This window comes from Aristolochia californica, unplaced genomic scaffold, assembly GCF_029961685.1.
Source record: "Aristolochia californica isolate CCGP_79_NKW_82.1479 unplaced genomic scaffold, dmAriCali1.0.hap1 SCAF_11, whole genome shotgun sequence".
NCBI lineage: Eukaryota > Viridiplantae > Streptophyta > Magnoliopsida > Piperales > Aristolochiaceae > Aristolochia > Aristolochia californica.
Window position 1 is genome coordinate 11,160,455 of NW_027181782.1, and position 22,323 is coordinate 11,182,777.

Consider the following 22,323-nt stretch of genomic DNA (forward strand, 5'->3'; position numbering starts at 1 on the left):
AATATACATAACTTCGTAAAGTGTTTCATGTGATTTAATGGTCATTTCTTCTATTTGGATGGAGAATTTATGAGAAGTAAGAAAATAATGAAGCGGACAGAATATGTGGAAAATAAATAACTATAGCTCCTTTGGCACCTCCTTGTCTGAAGGCTTTGAGTATTCTAGAGTAGAAATTTGCCATGGACGAAGAAATGTGAACCTTGGTTTCTAGATAGGTAGGGCAACTTCGTCCTCCTCTAGACAAGGTGACAAGGTGATTGTTGTAGATTGTTAGTGGGTATACACCATCAAATACGAACCATGTGTTAATTGAATATTTCAAGGCTTCATTGGTAGCAAAATGGTATACTTGGGACATATAGTGTAGACTTTATTAACACATTTCCCCAATAGTTCAATACGTGTTCTAATCTCTATATTTGTTAACAAAGATTATGCATTATTACAAATAGACGTAAAAAAAGACGACCTTACAAAGGAAGTATATATGAAGTAACTACTTAGATATGTTACTCAATGAGAGATCAGGAATGTGTGCAACTTGAAGACAAAAATTCCCCCTTTTTATCTAACCACATTTAAAATTTTATACATAAACTTCTAGTTGTGAAAATAAATACACATTCATGGAAAAATTAAAAGTCCCCCCTTATAACCCCATTCACTACAATGTGTGCCGACTTCTGCCAGCAAAAAAAATTGTTGGTGGAAGTTTAATTTTCGCTAGCATAATCTTTGCCAATTGCCATTGAAAAATTCGCTCTCATTTCAGTTAGCAGACAAAATCGATTGCATAGTCCAAAAATTAAGATACAAATTTGAAAAAGCGATGGCATAGAATTTGAACTATGCTAGCGAATTTTTCATTTCACTAGCAAACTCTACCACCGTAGTTTTATTTCGTTGAAGTAAAATTTGAATCATGCTAGTGAAGTTCTCATTTGTTGGCATAGACTCTGAACTCTGCCAGTAAAACTGGGAATTTCGATGGCATCGATTTTAAATAGGGGTAGCATCGAGTTTGAGCCGAGCTCGAACCTGCATATGTTCGAGCATGAGCCGAACCCCGCCTCGAGCCTAAAATTGGAATAAGCTCGAGTCTAATAATTTTAACCAAGTTTGAGTACCAAATATTTTTCTACACTCTATGGTAAATCTTATGTGCTTTTTAACTGTCTGAGGTATAAGATGGAAAATAACGTAGCGGCTCTACTGTCCCAGATATAAGATAGGAGAACTAGCATAGTAGTTTATCACCGTACAATATGGTCCAAAGTCCAAACGTATAGGCATATAAGCAAATGCTAGATAGTAAGCAATGTGAACTGGATGTCAGGATCCTGGTATGGTACAATGTTCAGCTGAAGGAATATTATGCTGCAAACCCCACAAACACAAACGTCTTTTCTCATACCTGGCCTATCCGATGAGTCTCGTCTTCTGCTTGAGTGATATCACCTAGGTTCCATGATAACTCTGCAAAGATGACTATACTTGCAGCAGTCAAGGTTAACCCCACACCCGTTGCTTTCATAAGAAGCTGCACAATATGCAAGTTCATTAAGAAAACAGACCCAATAGGTAAAGATCTCTTGGCTTCTTAGAGAAAACAACTTCCAAAAAAAAACCCAATAATAGAGAAAAGGATCCCAGGCGATTAGTATAAAATGGAGATTCAATCAAGTATGAAAAGTTTGGAGAAACTATCACGATTAGAAATAGCAATAATACACTTAGTCTAAGACCGAGTTTCAGCTTCTCTTGAGTACACATGAGGGTAAATGATATGTTCTCTTGATATGCCTCCAATAACATACCCTACTTTCCAGTTAACCTTCTCATTTATTTCCATGGTGAAGAGCCTAGAAAGTAAAATGGCAGCTTCTCAAGCTGAAACTTCGACTAGTGGTTTTCTTAGGGGTTTAGAGTCGTTGTAGAAAATCAAAAGGTATTATTTAATTTATTTATTGATTTATGTGGTTAATAAAGCGGTTGGACCAAAGGTATGGATCTGCACCGACATTTATTTGGATTCGTTAAAGTGTTATTTAAGTTACGTGAGTATATTATTACCACCAACAATTTTGAAAGAGATTCAAACTTCTAGAATATTAGAATGGAAAAATCCAAGAATTTAGTGAATGGATAAAAACACTAGAACTCGAGCCATTTGATGGAAATTATTTTTCAAGATAGCATAAAAGAATGAAATATTGGTTAACAACCTTAGAATTATTTTATTTGATACTAAATGAACCTCCAGTAAGTAATTTCGAATATTATGAGCTAAACACAAATATGATAAGGATGACTATTTGTATCATGGCTAATACTTAGCGCTTTGAGTAATAGTTTACATGACCTATACTCTGATGCAAAAAATGTGAGAGGTTTACAGAAAACTTTAGAGACAAAATATAGGCAAGAAATTGAGTCTAAACAAAAGTTTTTTTTTTTTTTTTGTATAACAGAGTATTTCACCTATATGATGATAGATGGAAAATCGATGGTTGATCAAACATATGAGATTCAAAAAATAAATGATAGATTTCAAACATCTACTCTCATAGAAAAACCTCTACTATCATGGTTAGACTTCAAACTCCAAATGACGTTTAAAAGATAACTTCCCTCATTAGACAAACTGTTAGTTTCAATGCAGATTGAAAAAATACACGAAAACAACAAATAGAAAAATTTGAGTGATGATTTAGAAGTTAGTGGAAAAATAAAATGGATAGAATCTAAGAAGACTAACTTCACATATAAGAAACCCAAGAAATACCTTGGTAAGCCTAAATAGAAAATTTAAAAGGAACAGAACATGATGGCATGTTATATTTATAAAAATTTGGGTCACTTTGCTAAATAGTGTAAACATAGAAAAGAGAAAGACAAAGAGTAAGATGATATTACGACTCTTCAAGTAAACATGATAATTGGGAATAGTTTAGTTGGAACATATGATGGGACTTAGAGATAAATCTGACATTTAATCGAACTAATGGGTAGCTTAAAATAGGAGTAACTATCCGTATTTGTTATGATATTTCATTTTTTCTTCCTACTAAGAGGTTAAAAGGGAGAATTTTTACAATGGGTAATTTCAGTATTATTCAAGTTATTAGTGACAGAGAAGTAGAATTGGAATTTATATATGAAAATACTCTTATTCTCCACAATATGCAATATGTATCATTATATACAAGATTTAAGTCAACTAGGATTCAAATTAATGTTCAACTTACTGTCATTCCGTGTTATACCTATTTAGGCAGACTATTTTGAGTTTATAAAAGACGTTATGGATTGAAGAGTTATCATCCCTACGCTACATTTAATTGTGTTTATTTGTAATCTTGCTATTAAATTATTGGATTACAAATGAATAATAAAAATTCTATAATATATAATAATTATTGTTACAAACCTTATATATTAATTAAATTGACCTCCAATAATAAAAATAATTAGAATGTTTAGTCCAAGTTCAGGTAAAGGGAAAACCCGTTTCCGTCCTATAGTTGCACGGGATTTTTTCTCTTAAACCAATCCATCAGCTATGTGAAGAGGAACCATCTTTATCAGGGTCAAACGATTAGATCGAATTGGTTCTTTAAAACCCAACCCACGCCCATCCCGGAGGTGCCACGTTCAAATAGGACAAAATAACGCGTCGAGTGATTGTCAAAAGCGTCCTTGCAGCAAACGCGAAGAAACTGTCCTCACGGTCGCGGACACCCTTGCAGCACCCGGCGAGGGGCAGGAAGGAGGAATTGAGTAACCTCTTGCTTGCTATTTGTCAATTGCTGAGGAAAGATCGCTCTTCTTCTCTTTTTGTTGGAGGAACAGGCTTGCCACTACGTCTTTGCGTCTTCAATCAGTTTTTTTATCCTCTTGAGCCATGTTTAAATCGTTTTGGTACTTCTCTTTGATGTCTATATTTTCTCTCTCCTTTAGTCACCTGTAGATCATCTCAATGTGATTTTTTGAGCTTCTGTTTATCTTCCTAGAATCGGATTCCACGTAGGGATATACTGTTACATGGTTCGTCTAGCTTTTTTTTTTTTCTTTTTCTTTTTTAATAATTTCAGTTTCGTAACTTTTTTTATCCATATAACAATTTAACTTCTAGAACTAGATATTTTTGAGCGAAATAATCCTGGTCTGTGTTTGGTAATGGCTGATGAACATGAAACAGGGGTTCTCAGGAGCAACAGTCGCAGCGACCTACACAAGAGATCCCTTCTCAATCTTGGTATCCTCCATCAGTGGTTACCTCCTCAGCTTCATCTCGAGCTTCGCCTCCGGGCTCTTCTTCTTTTAATGCACATGACAGAACTTCGGACAGCGCGCATTCATCTCCATATGGGCAGCTTCCGCCTGCTGAGGCTGCGGGTATAATTGCTCTCTTAAAGGATAAGAGGTAGAGCTGGACTCAATATTGTTTCTTAATCTTGTTACGACCAATCTTACTAGCTACATTCGGGCATTTAATATAGTTGAAAATCGGACATGCATTTTATTGGGTTTCACTGTTATTATAACCTGTGAACTTTGATCATGACCTAGTTGTTGGACTTTTAATTTTGTGTAAAGTCCCATGTAGTGTCTATTTATGTCTTGTGATTTAAGTGCATCATGTTTTTTGTTTTTTTTTATTGCACATAGTCATCAGATATTACATGTCAAGCTTTGTCCTATCCTTTTGAGTTATGGATTCGCTCTAGCTTAAAGGTTCTGCTTGGTTATCTAGCTTATTAGAGCATCTGGAGGTTGGCACCTGGATCTGAATCAATTTTGCTCTGACCTCTGGCCTGGGAGCTCTTAATAATCTGATGATTAAACCTATAAATCATAGGACAATCTTATCAAGCTGATCATCAAACCTTATAAACCCAATGCTAAGTAGAATGGAAAATTGCGTGTTAATACCAGGTGAGATGGATATTGTGTAGGTGATCAAACAAAATGAGGGAAATGAAAATATTGAAGCAATCCTAGGCTTGGAAAGGGAGCAAAGAGAGATAGCGGCGAGAAAAAAAAAGAGACAGAGACGAGAAGAGGAGAGAAGGACCAATGACGGCGAGAAGAGGAACCTTGAACCTCGTTAGGACAGGTTCGGCATCTGAACGACAATAATGGTAGTAGAATCGATATAGAGGTTAATAGGGAAACACAATATGATCCAAAAACTGAAACGGAAAAAAAATCAAAGAAAAAGAAAAGGGAGGGAGGTCGGTGAGAGAGCATGCCTCTCATCCGACTCTTGAATGATTTGAAGTTGGTATGGCAAGTTTTTGGAGTAAATCAAGCCAATGATGGAGGGCACTTCCGAGTTAGTCATCTTTCACCATTGCCAAAATTGCTGACCGATCTGGCCAACTGATTAGGGTGACGACAACCACTAGTGAAAAGAGCTCCTTCATCTCCACCCCCCTGCTTACCTGTGATGTGTTCATACATTAATTTGACTGAGTTACTAGTGGCCATTGGTCGGGAAGACAAACCAAAGGACTATGGATGGGCCAGATAGTTTTCTACCTATCAGTCTTCCCATACAAGGGAACAAATGGATGCAAGATAACACAATGCTGGGAAGGGTCAATCATGGCGCACATCTACATCCCTGAGCTCACCAACTTTTGGGTTTGGATGGAGGAGGTTTAGAGAGAAAATCCAAAAACTATCTGTGTACCCAAAAAACTACAACAACTATTCCAAAGCCAAATATTCCTCACCACCCCCCCCCCCCCCCCCCCCCCCCCCCCCCCCCCCCCCCCCTGTACACACAAATCCACTGAAATAACCAGACATCCCGATTACCATTGCACCTCACATGAACACCATGCAAAAAACATCGTATACCGCTCAAACACCCAACCCACCTACTATCACCCTGACAACCCATATCTTGGATGAGGGAAGAGAAAAGCTCTCCCTCTCCCTTAGTTTCACTGTGGAGTGGTTAATGGAAGGTGTATCCCCAATCTCTATCTAGTTGGTTGACAATCTCAAGCTCGACTATGTTCCAACGCACTCCTTCCTTAGTGGCCAGGATTGGATCTTCCATTTCTACACCCATGAAGAAAGGACACAACCCACAAAATCCCACTTACCCTTGATAGAAACCTCCACGAGGTCTGTGAATGGAGACCCTTTTCTCCCAACCCTACCATTAGACACTGGATCAGTATCTTGCGCTTCTGGCTGAGCTCTGGCAAAACCAGGTCTTCACCCAAATTGTCAAGGGATTCGACAAACTTGTGAAGCTCGTTGATACCACTTCCATAAAAACTTGGCTGGATGTTGCAAGTTTATTCATCATTCCGTTCAGCAACTGGCAGGGGATCCACCCTCCTTGAGGTCTCAATCAGAAACATGCTCTTCTGGATCAAAATTTGCTTCCAAGACATTGGCCGTGAGCAGAATTTGGACACCGGAGGTAACCTGCAAGGAAGACGACACCGAGTCCACTCAACTATGGAGAGCTCACTTGGTGCTGACCGAGTCCACCCAGCTGCACAGCCACACCCATCTCACCACTGGCAGTTAGTGAATCGACCCCCATTGATCTCCCAGTCAAAACGACCAAAAATCAAATTTAAACCTCCCACCTAACCCACATTGCTACCCTGCCGCTGTCGCCACTGACCCCATCTTGACAAACCTGTCCCCTTATCTTGAGAGTTATTTTGAACCCCATGACCCAAATAATCTATGCCCTACCTTTCCTTTCATGAAACCTGACTACGTCCTGATTCCCAAAATAGCAATTGGTCAGCCTACTTCACATGGCCTGCCTGCTTTACGACCTGAATCCGAAATTGACTGGTCAAGCAATGCCACCAGGTCAATGCCTCAAAATAACCAATCTCCCACTAACTCTTTGAGGTGTCACTTTCCTCATCAATGCACTGAAACTGGCCACCTCACAAAAGAGGCCAAAGTTACATATCGCAGATAACGCTGTAGCCACTACCACCACCTCAAAAAGCCCTTACCATGTTCCCCTCCTGCAAATCCATTCCGACAACCTGAGTTGCACTACCCCCCCACCCACCCACCCACCCACACACACACACACACACACACACACACACACACACACACCGCCACTTGCTCCCGCCCATCACCATCCCAACCAGGACTTAGACACAAAAACAGAACTACCACCCGCCTCATCTCACCACCCTTTTGACCAGGCTTCAGACATTGAATCAAGCAACCCCCTGTCCCCAGCTCGCCACATACCAAAGAAGAGGAAGATCCCAACCTAGAAGATTCTTATAGGGGGAATCAATCAATACCCCTTCCAGCTTTCAATTGATCTAGACTTGGGAAGATTCATATTACCTCCCCCTGGAGAGAACTCTGAAAAACTCATAGCTGACTTGCAGTCAGAGCACCATAGATGTGACTAGGAGAGCTGGGCCCAAATGATGAGTCTTGCTAAGCTTATGGGAGCCATCTACAAGGGACAACTCCCAGGCATTAATCAGAAATCAGGAGTCAAAAAAAGGAAGGAAGAAATAATTTTCTTTCATGGGATACTTGTGGAATTGGTTCTTCTAGAAAGCATTCTGCAATTCGCAGCGTACTTGCTTCGTGCAAGGCATCTATCATCTTTCAAGAAACAAAAATTCATTGTGTGAATGATCAGTTGGCCCACACTAGCTGTAGAGCTGCCTTCATTTGCCTTGGTCATTATGGCAGCATTCTCACCCTCTGGAATTCCAGTTTGGTCGACGTTCTGGGTGAACAACATGACTCCTACTATATTAGCCTAATGCATTAGGCTATCGAGACGGGAACACTGACAACACTTGGGGTCTCATCGCGTCTATGGTCCTACATGGTACAAACACCAAAACTATTTTTGGGATGAGCTACTCACATTTTCTCAACACTGATAGCAAACCTGGCTCATTACTGGAGACTTTAATTCCATCCGGTATTGCAATCACAAGTTCCCCTTGTACAACCACATATTCGCCTCAATGAGAAAATATGCCTATTTCATTGGCAGCTACGAAGTGGAAGAAATTGCCCTCTCGGGGAAGAGCTTCACTTGGACCAAGGGTCAGCTGAGTCGGCCTATTCTTTTCAAGCTGGATCGTTTATTTGCAAATGGCGATTGGCTCCTGCTCTATCAACATGCCACTAGAAGGCTCCTAAACTATATCTACTCAAACCACTGACCCATCCTTCTTGACACCAAAATCGGAGAATGGGGCCCCAAGACTTTCAGGTTTGAGAGCTCTTGGATCCATGGGACTGGTTTGACAAGTTCATTTCTGACCTTTGGCCCACCCTTACCACCTGGGTGTTACTAGGTGGAAACTTCCCCAAAGGCTGCTGAAACCTCGCCTTAAAGTTGTGGGCTTTGAATCACCATGCTACAACAACCATTGAAAAAGCCTCCTTTCTTGCTAGAATAACTGATCAGGATTCGGTGGAAGAGCTCTGCCCCCTCTCCACATGATCGAATCTCTCTTCAATCTCAATATCGGGCCTTCTCTCACAAGGAGCAAATTCGTTGGAAGCAAAGAGCTCGGTTCAAGTGGCGCTCGGAGGGTTATGGAAATACAATTTTTTTCCATGCAATTGCCTCGGCTAGGAGACGGGTTAACTGAATCACATCACTGTGTCTTGATGGTGAAGTGACCTTGGATAGGTCCACTATTTCTAACGCTTTTCTCAGTTTTTTTGCAGGTCTCCACGAGGAGGAATGTCCATCTCGCCCCAAGCTTCAACAAGTTCATCTTTCCCAAATTCCCCCCTCGGTTGCAGCTCTGTTGGAACTTCCTTTCTCTACCAAAGGAGTTGAGAAAGCCACGATGGATACTGCTGCTGACTGTGCGCCCAGATCGGATGGCTTCAAAAGGGAATTTTATAATCGCTGCTGGCCTATTTTGAAGGAGGAGATTATGGCCATGGTCCATTCCTTCTACAACCAAGGAATAACATTTAGAGGCATGGGCTACCTTCCTTCATGGTGCTTGTTCCTAAGAAAGACTCAGTTGGGCATTCTAGTGACTACGGGCCCATCAGCCTCATGCCTAATACATATAAAATCATAGGCCCTCTTCTTGCTCATTGCCTCAAGGTCGCATTGCCCATAGTTATTCATTCTGGACAATGTGCTTTCATCTGCGGTCGCACCATCCTTGACTCCGCAATGGCCACCCATGGAATCCTTGATCACTTCAAGATGGCAGGATGGCCCAACTTCACTCTCAAATTGGATCGGAGAAGGCGTTTGATTGTGTCAGTTGGACGCTCCTTGATGATCTCTTTGATAGAATGGGATTCGGAACCAAATGACGTTTCTGGATTCATAGCTGTATCTCATCCACTTCTTACTCTCTTCTACTCAATGGTACTGTGGTGGGCTATTTCAGGGGCTCCCGAGACATTTGTCAGGGGCATCCGCTCTCACCCCTCTTATTCAACATAGTTGCTGAATACCTCTTGGGCCTGATCTACTCTGTAAAGAACTTTGGTTGGTTGCAGTTCATCTCCTCTTCACCGGAATTTGGCATCCTATTGCTGCAATTTGTTGATGACATGATAATCTTCGGTGTGGGAGCATTAGATGAAGTGAAGAGACTCAAAGATCTCTTTGGCCTCTTCGAAATTGCATTTAGTCAGAAAGTCAAATGGGAAAAGTCCTCAATCATGGGCTATCACATTGAGGATGGGACGCTGGAAGCCATGGCCTCCTATCTTGGTTGCAAGATCAGCACTCTGCCCTCGACTAATCTCGGTCTTCTTCTATTCCATTGCCGTCCTCACAGGCATCTCTGGAGCCCGGTTTTTGAAAAGCTTGAGAGGAGGCTGGCCACTTGGAGAGGGTGTCTTCCATTGCCGGGATTCCTAATTACTTCCTCTCCTTCCTCCATTGGCCAGCAGCTATTTGTCACCAAATTGAAGCTCTCATAGGCGCTTCCTATGGAAAGGATCTAGTGATACATTCAAGTATCATCTTGTCAGCTGGTCCAAGGTTTGCCTACCCAAGGAGATTGGTCGATTGGGCATTCGGCTAACTAGGGACATGAACCAGGCCTTCCTCCTTAAATGGTTTTAGAAGTTCAACTTTACCTCAAAATATATTTGGAGACGATTATGGCCAAACTAAATTGGTCCGAGAAATGGTGGATTTCTGGTGGACAACGTCAGAGTCTCTCCCCCTTGTGGTGGTCTTTCTACCCTCTCCTCAGTATCTTTGAGTATGGGATTAAATTCTTTGCTGGCTGTGGCTTGTACTTAAGTTTTGGTTCGATTGGTGGAGTGACATTGGCCCACTTTGTAATGCGTATGCCCCTCTACTTCAAATCAGTACTAGGAAGCACGCCTCAGTTGTTGATTTGTGGGCTCCAAATGCTTGCTGGAATCTTAACTTCCGGAGGGGATTGGTTGATGACGAGGCCCAGCAAGTTACAAGGCTCCTGCTGAGTTCTAACTAGTTAGAATTCGGCAAAGTAACCAGGACAAACCAATTTTGAGACTTGAAAGCAGTGGTCTCTTCTCGATTACTTCGGCATACAAACTTATCAATGGCTGGACTGATAGCATTATTTCTCAAGACACTGCCATCACTTGGAGAATCTCGGCCCCCTCACGGTTCCTCATCTACTCCTTCATTGCCAATTTTCCTGGAATGTTTGGACCAGCATCCTCTGTCAAATCGGGCTTCAGCTTTATGTCCCTGGTGATCTTCTTAGCGCTAGTAAACTCATTCTTACCCAAGCTGGGGAAGATCTTGCTCTCTGCCTACCTCGCCCATATCCCTTGGGCTTTTGGGAAGGAGCGAACAGAAGGTTCAACCACAAATTCTGCAGTGCGGAGGTTGTCTCATGCATCATCGTCGGTCATGTCTCCTCCTAGCTTAACACCATGAAGGAGTTCACCAACCTCTTGGGCAGCCCTCTTCGCACCAATTGGTGCACTACTGCGAATATGTCTGACTCTTCGTGTCCTCTTGCTCACATTGCTTGGAAACCTCTTTGGCCTGGTTCGATAAAGCTAAACTTTGATGTGAGCGCTTGTGGTAATTCAGGCATTGCTGGATTAGGTGGAGCTTTCAGAGATGCTGATGGTACTACTCTCATCTCCTATCTTGGTTCGGTGGGTATTTAAGACTGTACCTCAGCTGAGCTCTTTGCCCTCGCCCGGCTCATCATTTTCCATGGTCACCTAAGTGGCCCTCTCATCATTGAAGGTGACTCTCAGGTGGTAATCAATTGGTGTTCTTCCTTTATAAACCCGCCTTGGAGACATTGGGTTGTCTTTCACCACATTTCTGAAATTGTATCCCTTTTCCACTGTTCATGGATTCATTTATCTCATTCAGTTAATTTCTTAGCTGACTCGCTTGCCAAATAGAGAGCCTCCCTCCAATCACTTGTTGTAAAGGGTGGCCTCCTCTAGAGGGCTTTGTATTTCTTGTGTTTTCTTAATAAATCATCTTTTTCTGTATCAAAAAAATAAAATAAAATTGAAGCAACAAAATAGGCTTTTTTTTGGTAAAAGAAAAACAAGAGGTAAATGACAGTGTGAAGACATTGGTGGCAGTTTTGTTCCCAAAATCAGTAAAAGAACAAATATATTAAGGCAATATGTACCCTTTGGCTCAATGATGACATGGGTGGTTTCTAGAATGAGGGATTATGTCCATGTCCCACCAGGGTACCTTTCTTGACCTTTTATTTTCGCTGAATCTTCCATATTTTTGTGTGACCTGTAGATCTCTCCCTTAGGTTTTAAAGTGCAAAATGCCTTGATATTTTCTCATGTTGCTTCAACTGATTTAACTCTGCCCTATAGATCCTGTCTTCACTTCTAAGTAGCCATGGTTCACACTCCCTGCACATTCTAAGTTTTTGTTATTCATTTAAATGTAGTGAGATCCATGCCAGAAATCCTACAAGGAGGCTAGGGGTGCTTCTTTGTGCCAGTTTCTATTTCAGTGGTTCCTCACAGATAGCTGTCCACAGCTTCCAATTTAATACTCAGATTACTGGCAGTTTGTGAGTCCAAGATTCAACAGTGGGATGGAGTTTCTAGCCAAATGTGCCATATATTTCAGCAAATGCCCAATAACTGCACTGGCTAAAACTCCATAATTTGGTCATGCTAATCCGCTTATGGAATGTTGGAATACCTATGTACATTAAGCTATTCAGTGGATCTTCATGTTTTAAACTTACAAGGCCTTAGGTTAGAACTTATTTGAATATTTTTCTATGACTCATTTCTTTTTTTTTGTTTTTTTTTGAATCGATGATAATTTTATTTCAAAGAAAGGGAAAATACATCAAGGGAGGCCTCTCCTAACAACAAGAGATTGAAGGGGGGAGGGCAAGCTTAGCACACAAATCAGCAACCGAATTGGCTGATCTAAGAACATGAGACCAAGTAAAAGAAATGGTGGAAGCAATGTCCAAAATATCAAGAAAAATCTCCCAGTGACGCCATGGGGGGAAGGATGAGGTGGAGCACCATCCGATGACGACCTTGGAATCCCCCTCCACAATAAGAGGACCACTGAAGCGGTCCTGAAAGATACGCAAGCCGTGAAGGAGACTAGAGAGCTCAGCAGTGGTCGAGTCAGCAATTCCAAGAGGGCCAGAGTAAGAGAGTATGGCAGTGCCGCTTGGATAAAAATCACCCTGCTAAAGCCAGCTATACGTGGGTTCCCAAAGGCGCTTCGATCAAAATTTAGTTTATAATGTCCGGTGGGGGGAGGCTCCCATACAACAACTCTGCGGGGGTTCTATGACTCATTTATGTTAACTTGAATGTTCTTATATACATGGAAAGTGGGTAAACTTATGAAATGGTTGAAGGAACCTATAGAGTTTCTGTGATAGGGGCGAGGGCTGAACAAATACTGAATTTTTTTTATTAAATATCTGAATTCCATGTTAATATATCTGATTTCATTCTTTTTGCACAATTTTTTCTGACTGCTTAATATTACATGACTGGTTCCTGCATTTTTGTTAGTGTTGATGAGTTGCGGAAACTTCTAACTGAAAAAGGTGCATATGATGCTTTCTTCCACTCCCTTGATCAAGTGAAGATTCAAAATAATGTAAGTTCTGGAACTTAATTGTTGATTTTGTGCATCACTTTACCTATTTTGCCTTCAGTTTCGTTACTTAATCACATAATAGATCAATTCTTAATGTACCAACTAGGCCAAAAGATATCAAATAGAGTTCTCCGTTGTGGACAATTTTCTTATGCTTTCATTGCTTCCCCTGCGAAGTTGCACAAATTGATGGGTCATCGATGTAGTGGCTCCCTCTGGTTCCTATCCAACCTGGTTCTAATGGGTTCGCCTATTGTTTGAACTTTTATGAGGTCATGATTGATGTTTTATTGATAAAAGGGAAGAAAGAAGAACTAAATAGACTAATGTATAAATGTCACTTAACTTTCTTAACTTATTTTGGACTTGTTTTTTGGTCCTCTCATGTTAATCTGGTCACTTCTACATAGTGGTTTGGGTGCTCACCAGGTTTTTTTTTTTTTTTTTTTTGAAACGGTGCTGATAATTTCATAAGAAGGAAGCAATTACATCCGGGGGGGGGGGGGGGGGCTTAAGGCCGTTTGGTTTAGTGGTATTCTCATTACATCATGTGCGTCAGGTCGTGAATTCGAATCGCGCCATGCACCTCTCAAAAAAACATCAAGGGGGGGGGAGGGTCCCATTCCAAATCCCAACTTTAGCTAGTTTATTGACAAAATTGACAAAAGAGTTTACCGATCTTTTTACATGCTTCCAAGTGCAAGAGAAAACAGATTCAATGTTAGAGATGGAATGCAAGGTAAGCCAGGGGGGCCAGGGGGGAAAGCCAAACCCGAGCCCCTGCCCATAACAACTCTGGAGTCACCTTCAATGAGGATGTGTCCAAAGAGCCATTCCTTGAAAATATCCAGGCCATGTAGGAGAGCAGAGACTTTGGCGGTGGTAGAGTCTTGTTATGGTCTTGGGGTTAAGTACCTATGCCTTCCGCTCCTAACAGGCCGGTCTTTTGGGTAGTATTAGTTAGGTGCTTAACATTTGGTATCAGAGCAGGCGCTATGTCCCAATTTCGAGTCCTTGCATGCGCAGGTGGACCGCACGCCCTTGGCGGGGCGTCGTAAGGGAGTATGGGCTCCTGACCCGGTCCCCGTTGTCGTGCTAAGGCCGCCGTGGTCGTCGGCTCGGGAGGGCGGGGTGTACTGTTATGGTTTTGGGGTTAAGTACCTATGCCTTCCGCTCCTAACAGGCCGGTCTTTTGGGTAGTATTGGCTAGGTGCTTAACAAGTCAACAAACCCTAAGGGTCCCGCATAAGACAAAATTGCCTCACCTGAGGAGTTTCGAAAGATGCCCCCAAAGCCAACAGGTCCCCCAAAGCGCTAAAGCATTTAGCTGATTTTTTTTTTTTCATCCAAAAAAAAAAAGTTCAGTTTAATGCATGGAGGGGGAAATCATTCAACCATAGCTGGAAGCTTGGATGGATCAGACATGTGTGCGAAGATACGCCAATTAATTCGAAGTGGCATCCCCTTCAGCGCTAAGAATTCATGACGAGAGTGAAGCCAGCTGGAAATAAGTCCCACGATCGATTCAATAGTGTTGTCAATGCTGCTGAACTTATGATTAAAATGCCTGTTGTTACACTCCAATGAAATGCACAAGGGAAAGTGAGCAAGATAGGCAGATAAGAGGATTTTGCCAAGCTTGGGAAGAGGGGTGCTCATAACCAGAGGAACGGTTCCAATTAAATCTTGAGGAAGGCAGAGCTGAAGATCAAGTTTCTGAAAAATGCCCATCCAGATTTTCCAAGAATAGCTGTAATGCAGAAGGACATGCTGGACCGATTCATTGCAGGTGTCACAGAGAGGGCAGACAACATTGGGGCTGGAAAATTCACGCCTGTATATCCTTTTTTTTTGTTTTTTTAATAAGATGATAAATTAATTAAAGAATCAGATTACAAGCTAGAGGAGAACTCCCCTTACAACAAGAGATTGAAGGGAGACTCCTTGTTTAGCTAAAGAATCAGTAACATCATTTGTTGATCTAGGCACATGAGACCAAGAGCAATTAAAGTAAAAAACAATGATAAGAATCTGATAAAAAACTGTCTAATGCCAACAAGGAGGATTGGTAGCATTTGAACACCAACCAATGGCAATCTTGGAATCTCCTTCAATAATTTGTTTTTTTTTTTTTTTTATGAAAGGATGTAAAGTTTATATAAAAGAGGGAGAGAGAAATATGCAAACCTAACTAAGTTGGTCTTCCTCCACAACAAGGTGTTGGAGGGAAACAACCTACTTAGCTTGAGAATTTACCTAGTGATTGGCAGACCTAGGGATGTGGGTCCAAGTACAATTCAAATGAGATGTTATATTACATATTTCAAAGTAAATGTCCCAATGCCGTCAAGGAAGATGGTTTGCCTTTGTGCACCACTCAATGACAATCTTGGAGTCGTCTTCGATAAGGAGGGGACCCACAAGATGGCCCTAGAAGACCTAAAGCCCGTTGAGTAATCTGGAGAGTTTTGCAGTGGTGGAGTTGGAGATTCCCAAAGGGCCGGTGAAAGAGTAAAGGAGACAACTGTTTTCAACTCCTCTGAAACCAGCTGGATCTGGACAGCCAAAAGTGCTTTCGTTGAAGTTCAGCTTGTAGTGACCCGTAGGAGGACGGGACAAGAGAGTAGAGTACGCCATCTCAGCAATCAATTGCCAATTCCCTCTGAGATTTGTGCCATTGAGGTAACTGAATTCCTTCCGATTCATAAGCCAGGCCATTACTTGACCAACAATTTTATCTACCAGTACTTCAATTATGGAAGATTTAAATTTGAATTTCTGGCTATTTCTTTTCTTTCATAGGGCCCAAAGGATATGGTCCACACAACTAGATATGAGCAAGAACTTGTGATTGATACGATCGTGGATGGCAAATTTTGGGAGATACAATATTGAAGTCTGATTTTGTTAAGGAGGCTAGCCCAAACTGCATGGGAGAAGTGACAGTGGAGAAGGACATGGTTGGGTGTTTCGGGAGTAATTAGGCAAAAGGGACAGGAGGGGTCCTAGACAGAAGTGTCGTGCCTAATGAGGGAATTAGAGGTGAGAATTCTATTTCTAGAGGCACACCAAATAAAAAAATTCACACGAGGTGGGCAAGTAAGGTCCTGGCAATGGCCATTGGGTGGCAAGGTTGAGGGGAGTTGGGACTGCAAAGGAAGTCATAGGCCGAGGCGGTGGTAAAAGATCCTTTGGGCCATGGGGTCCAAATAAGGTTACCCGGATTTTTACATTGGAGAGGCTGGTAAGGAGATTTGATGCCGTTATGGCTTCAAAGTCTGTAAGAGCTCTTCGAAGGTTCAAAATCCAGCCATTAGTTTCAGACCAAAGGTCAGAGAAACAAACATCTTTGCTTCTGGCCAGGTTTGACATGGAACCATGGCTTCTTTCTAGACTACTGTTTTCCAGCCACTAATCTAACCAGAACTTTGTGAGCCGACCGTTACTAATGTACAATTTGACTGCCTTGCAGAAGTCAAATAGTAGCATGACAATTTTTTTTCCAAACAAGGGACAAACGGTAATGCCGGCCTCCCTCAATTCAACATCCTACTTTCCCAAATCCCGATACCCTTCCCCTAACTCTGTCCTCTCCCGTCCTTTCGTCAGAAATCCCCCCAAAATCTACTTTTTCAACTCCCGTAACCCCATCCTCCCACACGTCCTCTCCAACTTCTCCATCTTCCCACACGTCTTCATCTAACCCAAATTTCCCAAACCCCGAAATCCCTACATCCCCGAAATCCCACTCACGCTTCTCAAACCTGACTAATCCCCTCTTTCGGAAAAACCTCCCCTCTCACTCCTTTTCCTCCTTGTCCCTAGAGTCTTCTTAAAGCCAGAAATCCAGAGACCTGCAAACCGCTGGTTTCAAGTGGATTATTGGCCTCGAGAAAACAAATTTCTCTCCTCCAACTCTCGGGACAAATTATTCTCCCTCGCCTCTTCCTAAAATCCAGCTCAACCAAGTCTAACATAACTCCCATTTTGACACCCAATGTTTTTCCCGTAACCTTTCACCTCTCCCCAAACAATCAGAACCATCGGCACCTCCCATCCCGTCCCTCCCTCCATCTATGGATCCTGAAATCCCTGAACATTCACCTTTCTTAAACCCAGCGTCCCCCCTGTCTTCGCTACATATCAAAGAAGACGGCGACGCCTGGAGGCAGAGATCAACAAAGAAAGTACGCCTTTGTACAACCTCCAAATGCCTGAGAGACATGATAGTCCTCAGCTCCCACCTCCCTCACCTGGTAGACCTGATCATCTGGTGGAAGAACTCCAGGTCGAGCGTCACAAATATGATGGCGAGACATGGCAACAAATGATGAGTCTCGCATATCTTTTGGGAGCAGTTTACAAAGGTCAGTTGCCTGGAGACAACACCTCGTCGGGAGTTCAAACACTCGATTCCAGATGATTGTGTTATCCTGGAATGTAAGGGGTATTGGCGGCTTTCAGAAGAAGGAAATGGTATCAAATTTTCTCTCCCAGTTCAAACCCTCTGTGGTTATTTTACAAGAGACAAGATGTCAGGAGATGTCTGATCTTATTGTTAAGGAGATCTAGTCGGCTGGGCGGCTCACTCTCCTCAAGTCTTGTTTGGCAGGACTGCCAAACTACTTATTATCATTCATGCACTGTCCGGCCTCAGTTTGCAACAGGATTGATGCCATCTGTCGACGCTTTCTCTGGAGAGGATCAGAGGACACCTTCAGATACCATTTGGTGAGTTGGAAGGATATTTGCATGCCTCGAAATCGGGGTGGATTAGGCCTACGGCCTACGAAGGAGATGAACAATGCCCTATTGCTCAAATGGATCTGGAACTTCAACATCAAGCATATATGGGGTGATATGGTCAGGTTCTATCTTCAACCTTTGGGTGCCTGGTGGAGGGAGGATGGCGCTACTCGGCTCCTATCCCCTATATGAAAATCAATTCAAAAGCTCCTCCCAATATTTAGAGATGCAACTTCCTTTCACACAGGAAATGGAAGGACCCTCCTTTGGTTGGATGAATGGTGTGGCCCCGCCCCCTCTCTGAGGATTTCCCGGGGCTCTCTAGGGGGGCGAGGGATCTCTCTTGCTCAGTGGCTGACTCTTGGAGAGATCGCTCATGGAATCTTACATTTCGCCAGGGATTAAATGACGAGGAAACTACTGCTTTTTGTTCTCTCCTCTCCAGGCTCAGCAACACTACTATTCGTGAGCATGCAGTTGATAAACTGATATGGAAGCCCAGCATTAATGGCCGATTCACAGTTGCATCTGCCTACTCTCACATTAGCAAACAAGATTACAACATACATGAACACAAGGCAAACCTGGCATGGAAGCTCTCAGCGCCTAATAAAATCAAAATTTTCGTGTGGACAACCATCAGGCAACAAATCCTTACCTATGATAACCTCCATAAAAGAGGTTACACCGCCCCCGATCGCACTTGTCCCCTTTGTGGTGTGTGCGATGAGACAGTCCAGCATGTTCTCTTACATTGTGACTTTTCATGGCATGTCTGGATGAAGATATTTCAGAAGATTGGTCTCTAAATGGGGCTACATCAGGACCTTTTTGGCACCTTTGAGATGGTAATGGGGATGCGCCTTCCTAAGTTGGGCAAGATAATTCTCTTGGCATGCCTTGGGCATGTCCCATGGTGTATATGGCTAGAGCGAAACAATCGGAGATTCAATTCCAAGGCTAGCAACCTGGATAATATAGCTTCTCAGGCAGTGGGCCTTATCTCAGGCTGGCTACATTCTAGGAAAGAGTTTGCTTTTCTATCGGGCGTCTCCCTTCGAGAAAATTGGGGTTTGATAGCGCACATGGCGGGCCCTCATAGGAATCCGGTTATGGCCACCTGGGATCCTCCCCCTTATGACTGCATCAAACTCAATTTTGATGGCAGTGCTTTAGACTATCCTGGGCCGGCTGGAGCTAGTGGTGTTTTCAGAGATAGCAGTGGAGACCCTATTTTATCCTATATAGGGCCAGTGGGTATCACTGATTCAAATACTGCTGAAGTGAGTGCTCTTTTGTTCGACCTCCAAATCTTTAAAGAGCGGCTCCATGGCAAGCTGATTATTGAAGGCGATTCAAAGACTATCATCAACTGGTGTTCAAAAGAAAGCTCCCCTCCTTGGCGCCACTGGCCAATCATTGATTGTATTCCTGACATTGTGTCATCCATTTATTGTAATTGGAACCTCGTTCCTAGATCAGCCAATTCTTTGGCTGATAAATTGGCAAAATTCGGAGCTCCCAGCAATCTCTCATTGTTTGGGAAGGCTTCCCCTTGTGTAATCACCTCGTTTGAGCTCTCATAATAAAATTCAGCATCATTTAAAAAAAAAGGAGATCTGGTCGAATCCTTCTATTAAATGGGCGGTTGTTAACACAGTAGGCCATTTCAGGGGCATCCTTGTCGCCTGGGACTCTTCTCTTTCGGACTCCCTCCATGTGACTGAAGGTCATTTCTCCCTGGACATCCAGTTCAGGGATCTCTCCTCCGACAGAATGTGGTGTGTAGGGGGAGTGTATGGCCCAACCAGATATCAAGAGCGGGCTCTTTTTTGGGAAGAATTGTGTGAATTACATCAATCTTGGAGGCTCCCATGGCTTTTTGCGGGTGACTTCAATGCAATCCGATATTGTAATGAGAAGAAACCCCTAGCTATCCGCATATCTGCTTCTATGAGGGGTTTCTCAGACTTCATTGGCAGCTGTGGATTGGACGAGATATCATTATCCAAGAAAAATTACACATGGTCAAATTGCCAACAACAACCAATTTTATCAAAGCTGGATTGTTTCTTGGCATGCCCCGATTGGTTGCAGCTCTTTGGAAATGTCTCGGGTCATGTTCTCAACAAGGTGAGGTCAGATCATTGGCCAATCATGGTAACTACTTCTTTTGAGAAATGGGGACCTTCTCCCTTCAGGGTCGAGAACTCATGGTTGTCTGTGAAAATTTTTGCTACCCTTATTGATGGTTGGTCGGAAGGCCCCAAGTTTGGGTAGACAAGAATGGGCCTTTTCTCTGAAGCTTCGATACTTAAAAGCCAAAATCAAGGAATGGGCCACCTACCACCGTACCGCGTTGGCTACTGAGAAGTCCTCTCTCCTTGCTTAGATTGCGGACTTGGACCTTGCGGAGGAACAAAGGTACTTGACTCCGGAGGAATATTCTTCCCAAGTCTCTCTCAACTCTAACCTTAATTCTATCCTTCAACAAGAGAAAATCCGATGGAAGCAACATGCTAGATTTAAATGGCTGAAAGAAGGAGATGCCAACACAAAATTCTTTCATGCCGTGGCATCGGCAAAGCGTAGGTCCAATCGAATTACCTTATTATGTATTAATAATGAAGTAATGTTGTGTCGGACCTCGATTACTAAAGTGTTGCTTAAGTATTTTATAGACCTATATTCGGGGAAATGCTTCAATAGGCCTAAATTGCAGCACATCAGATTCTCTCGTCTATCTCCTGCCGCCGCTTCTCTTTTAGAGTTACCTTTCTCGGCCGGGGAAATTGAACGTGCTGTTTTAGGCATGGAAAGTGATAGAGCGCCGGGCCTTGATGGCTTCAATGGAGATTTTCTAAAAAGATTTTGGCCCCGGCTCAAGGAGGATATCTCAGAAATGGGGTCACCTTCTGCAGTCTCAACGTGTCATTCATTGCCTTGGTCCTGAAGAAGGCTAGTGTTGAGAGGCCGGAGGATTTTCGACCAATCAGTCTCGTCACAAGCGCCTACAAAATTATTGCTAGAATTCTGGCTCATCGTTTAAAAGTTCTTCTTCCAACTGTCATACACAGAGGGCAAGGTGCTTTCCTCAAAGGAAGAGAAATTTCGGATTCCACTATGGCTGTGCATGAGCTTATTGATCATTTCTGGCATAATGAAGAACCTAGAATTGCTCTGAAACTTGATTTAGCAAAGGCTTTTGGTAGAGTCAATTGGATCCTCCTCGACGAGATCATGGAAAAAATGGGTTTCGGAGAAAGATGGAGATTTTGGATCAGGAGCTGTGTGGGCTCGGCCTCATATTCTCTCCTCCTAAATGGCACTGTCTGCGGATATTTCAAAGGGTCTAGAGGAATTAGACAAGGTGACCGCTCTCCCCTCTTCTTTTCAATATGGTTGGTGAATTTCTCTCTACTATGTTTTATTCGGCAGTCAATCTTGGATGGCTTCCTCCAATCAGCCCTCAAGAAGCTTTTAACATCCCCATCCTTCAGTATCCAGATGATACTATTATATTTGGAATCGGTAACATTGAGGGCTTCAGAAAGATCAAAGCGGTTTTGGGTCTTTTCGAGTTAGCATCAAGCCAGAAAGTCAATTGGGGAAAGACCTCTCTAATGGGGTTTAATGTTAGCCCTGAGCTTCTTACAGAGATGACTAGTATATTTGGCTGTACAACAAGCCACGTACTGACCATATATCTTGGCCTGCCATTATTCTACGGCTGCATTTGTAAAAGTTTTTGGAACCCGGTGGTTGAGAGGATTGAATCCCGGCTGGCAACCTGGAAAGGGCGGTTACTTAGTAAGGCGGGGAGGCTCACCCTTCTCAAGTTTTGCATTGCAGGTATTCCAAATTATGCACTATCTTTTATGCCCTGCCCTGCATCCATAAGTAAGACAATGGATAAACTCAAAAGAAGATTTCTATGGAGAGGATCAAGCGATACTTTTAAATATCACCTGGTAAAATGGGATGAAGTCTGTTTGCCAAAAAAATTGGGTGGCATGGGGATTCGGAAATCCAAAGATATGAACCAAGCTGTGCTCCTTAAATGGTTATGGAAAATCAATACTCATTCCTCAAATCTTTGGAAGGAAATGGTTATCGCCAAACTTGGGGGTATTACTCACTGGAGGATGTCAGAGGGAAATCAGAGAGGTTTATCTTCAATTTGGAGAGCACTATATCTACTTCTTTCAAAATTTTCAACTGCCTGCAGATTCTATCTTAGAAACGGTAGGTCCCTCAAATTTTGGGATGATCTATCGATGGGGTAGGAGCCACTACAGAATGCCTTCAGAAGCTTGTTTCTCCTATCCACCCGTAGAAATATATTAGTAGCAGATGCTTTCGAGGGGGGTGGTATGAACCTTCATCCTAGAAGAGGTCTTTTGGACACTGAGGTGCTAGAGGCTAGTTGACTGATGGACTCTGTAATGTCGGTAAAAAATCGTCTTTTGGCGGCA

The 22,323-nt window shown here is 42.7% G+C and overlaps 1 protein-coding gene across 1 annotated transcript in view; it reads left to right on the top strand.

Moving 5' to 3' along the window:
• The first annotated feature begins 3,684 nt into the window (after window positions 1–3,684).
• Window positions 3,685–22,323, top strand: part of LOC137944601 (vacuolar protein-sorting-associated protein 37 homolog 1-like) — a 40,167-nt gene continuing 21,528 nt past the window's right edge. The window contains exons 1-3 of the mRNA XM_068790290.1: window positions 3,685–3,924; window positions 4,205–4,429; window positions 13,015–13,102. Coding sequence (XP_068646391.1) covers window positions 3,908–3,924; window positions 4,205–4,429; window positions 13,015–13,102 — 330 coding nt within the window. The 5' untranslated portion in view covers window positions 3,685–3,907. The remainder of the gene's footprint in view (window positions 3,925–4,204; window positions 4,430–13,014; window positions 13,103–22,323) is intronic.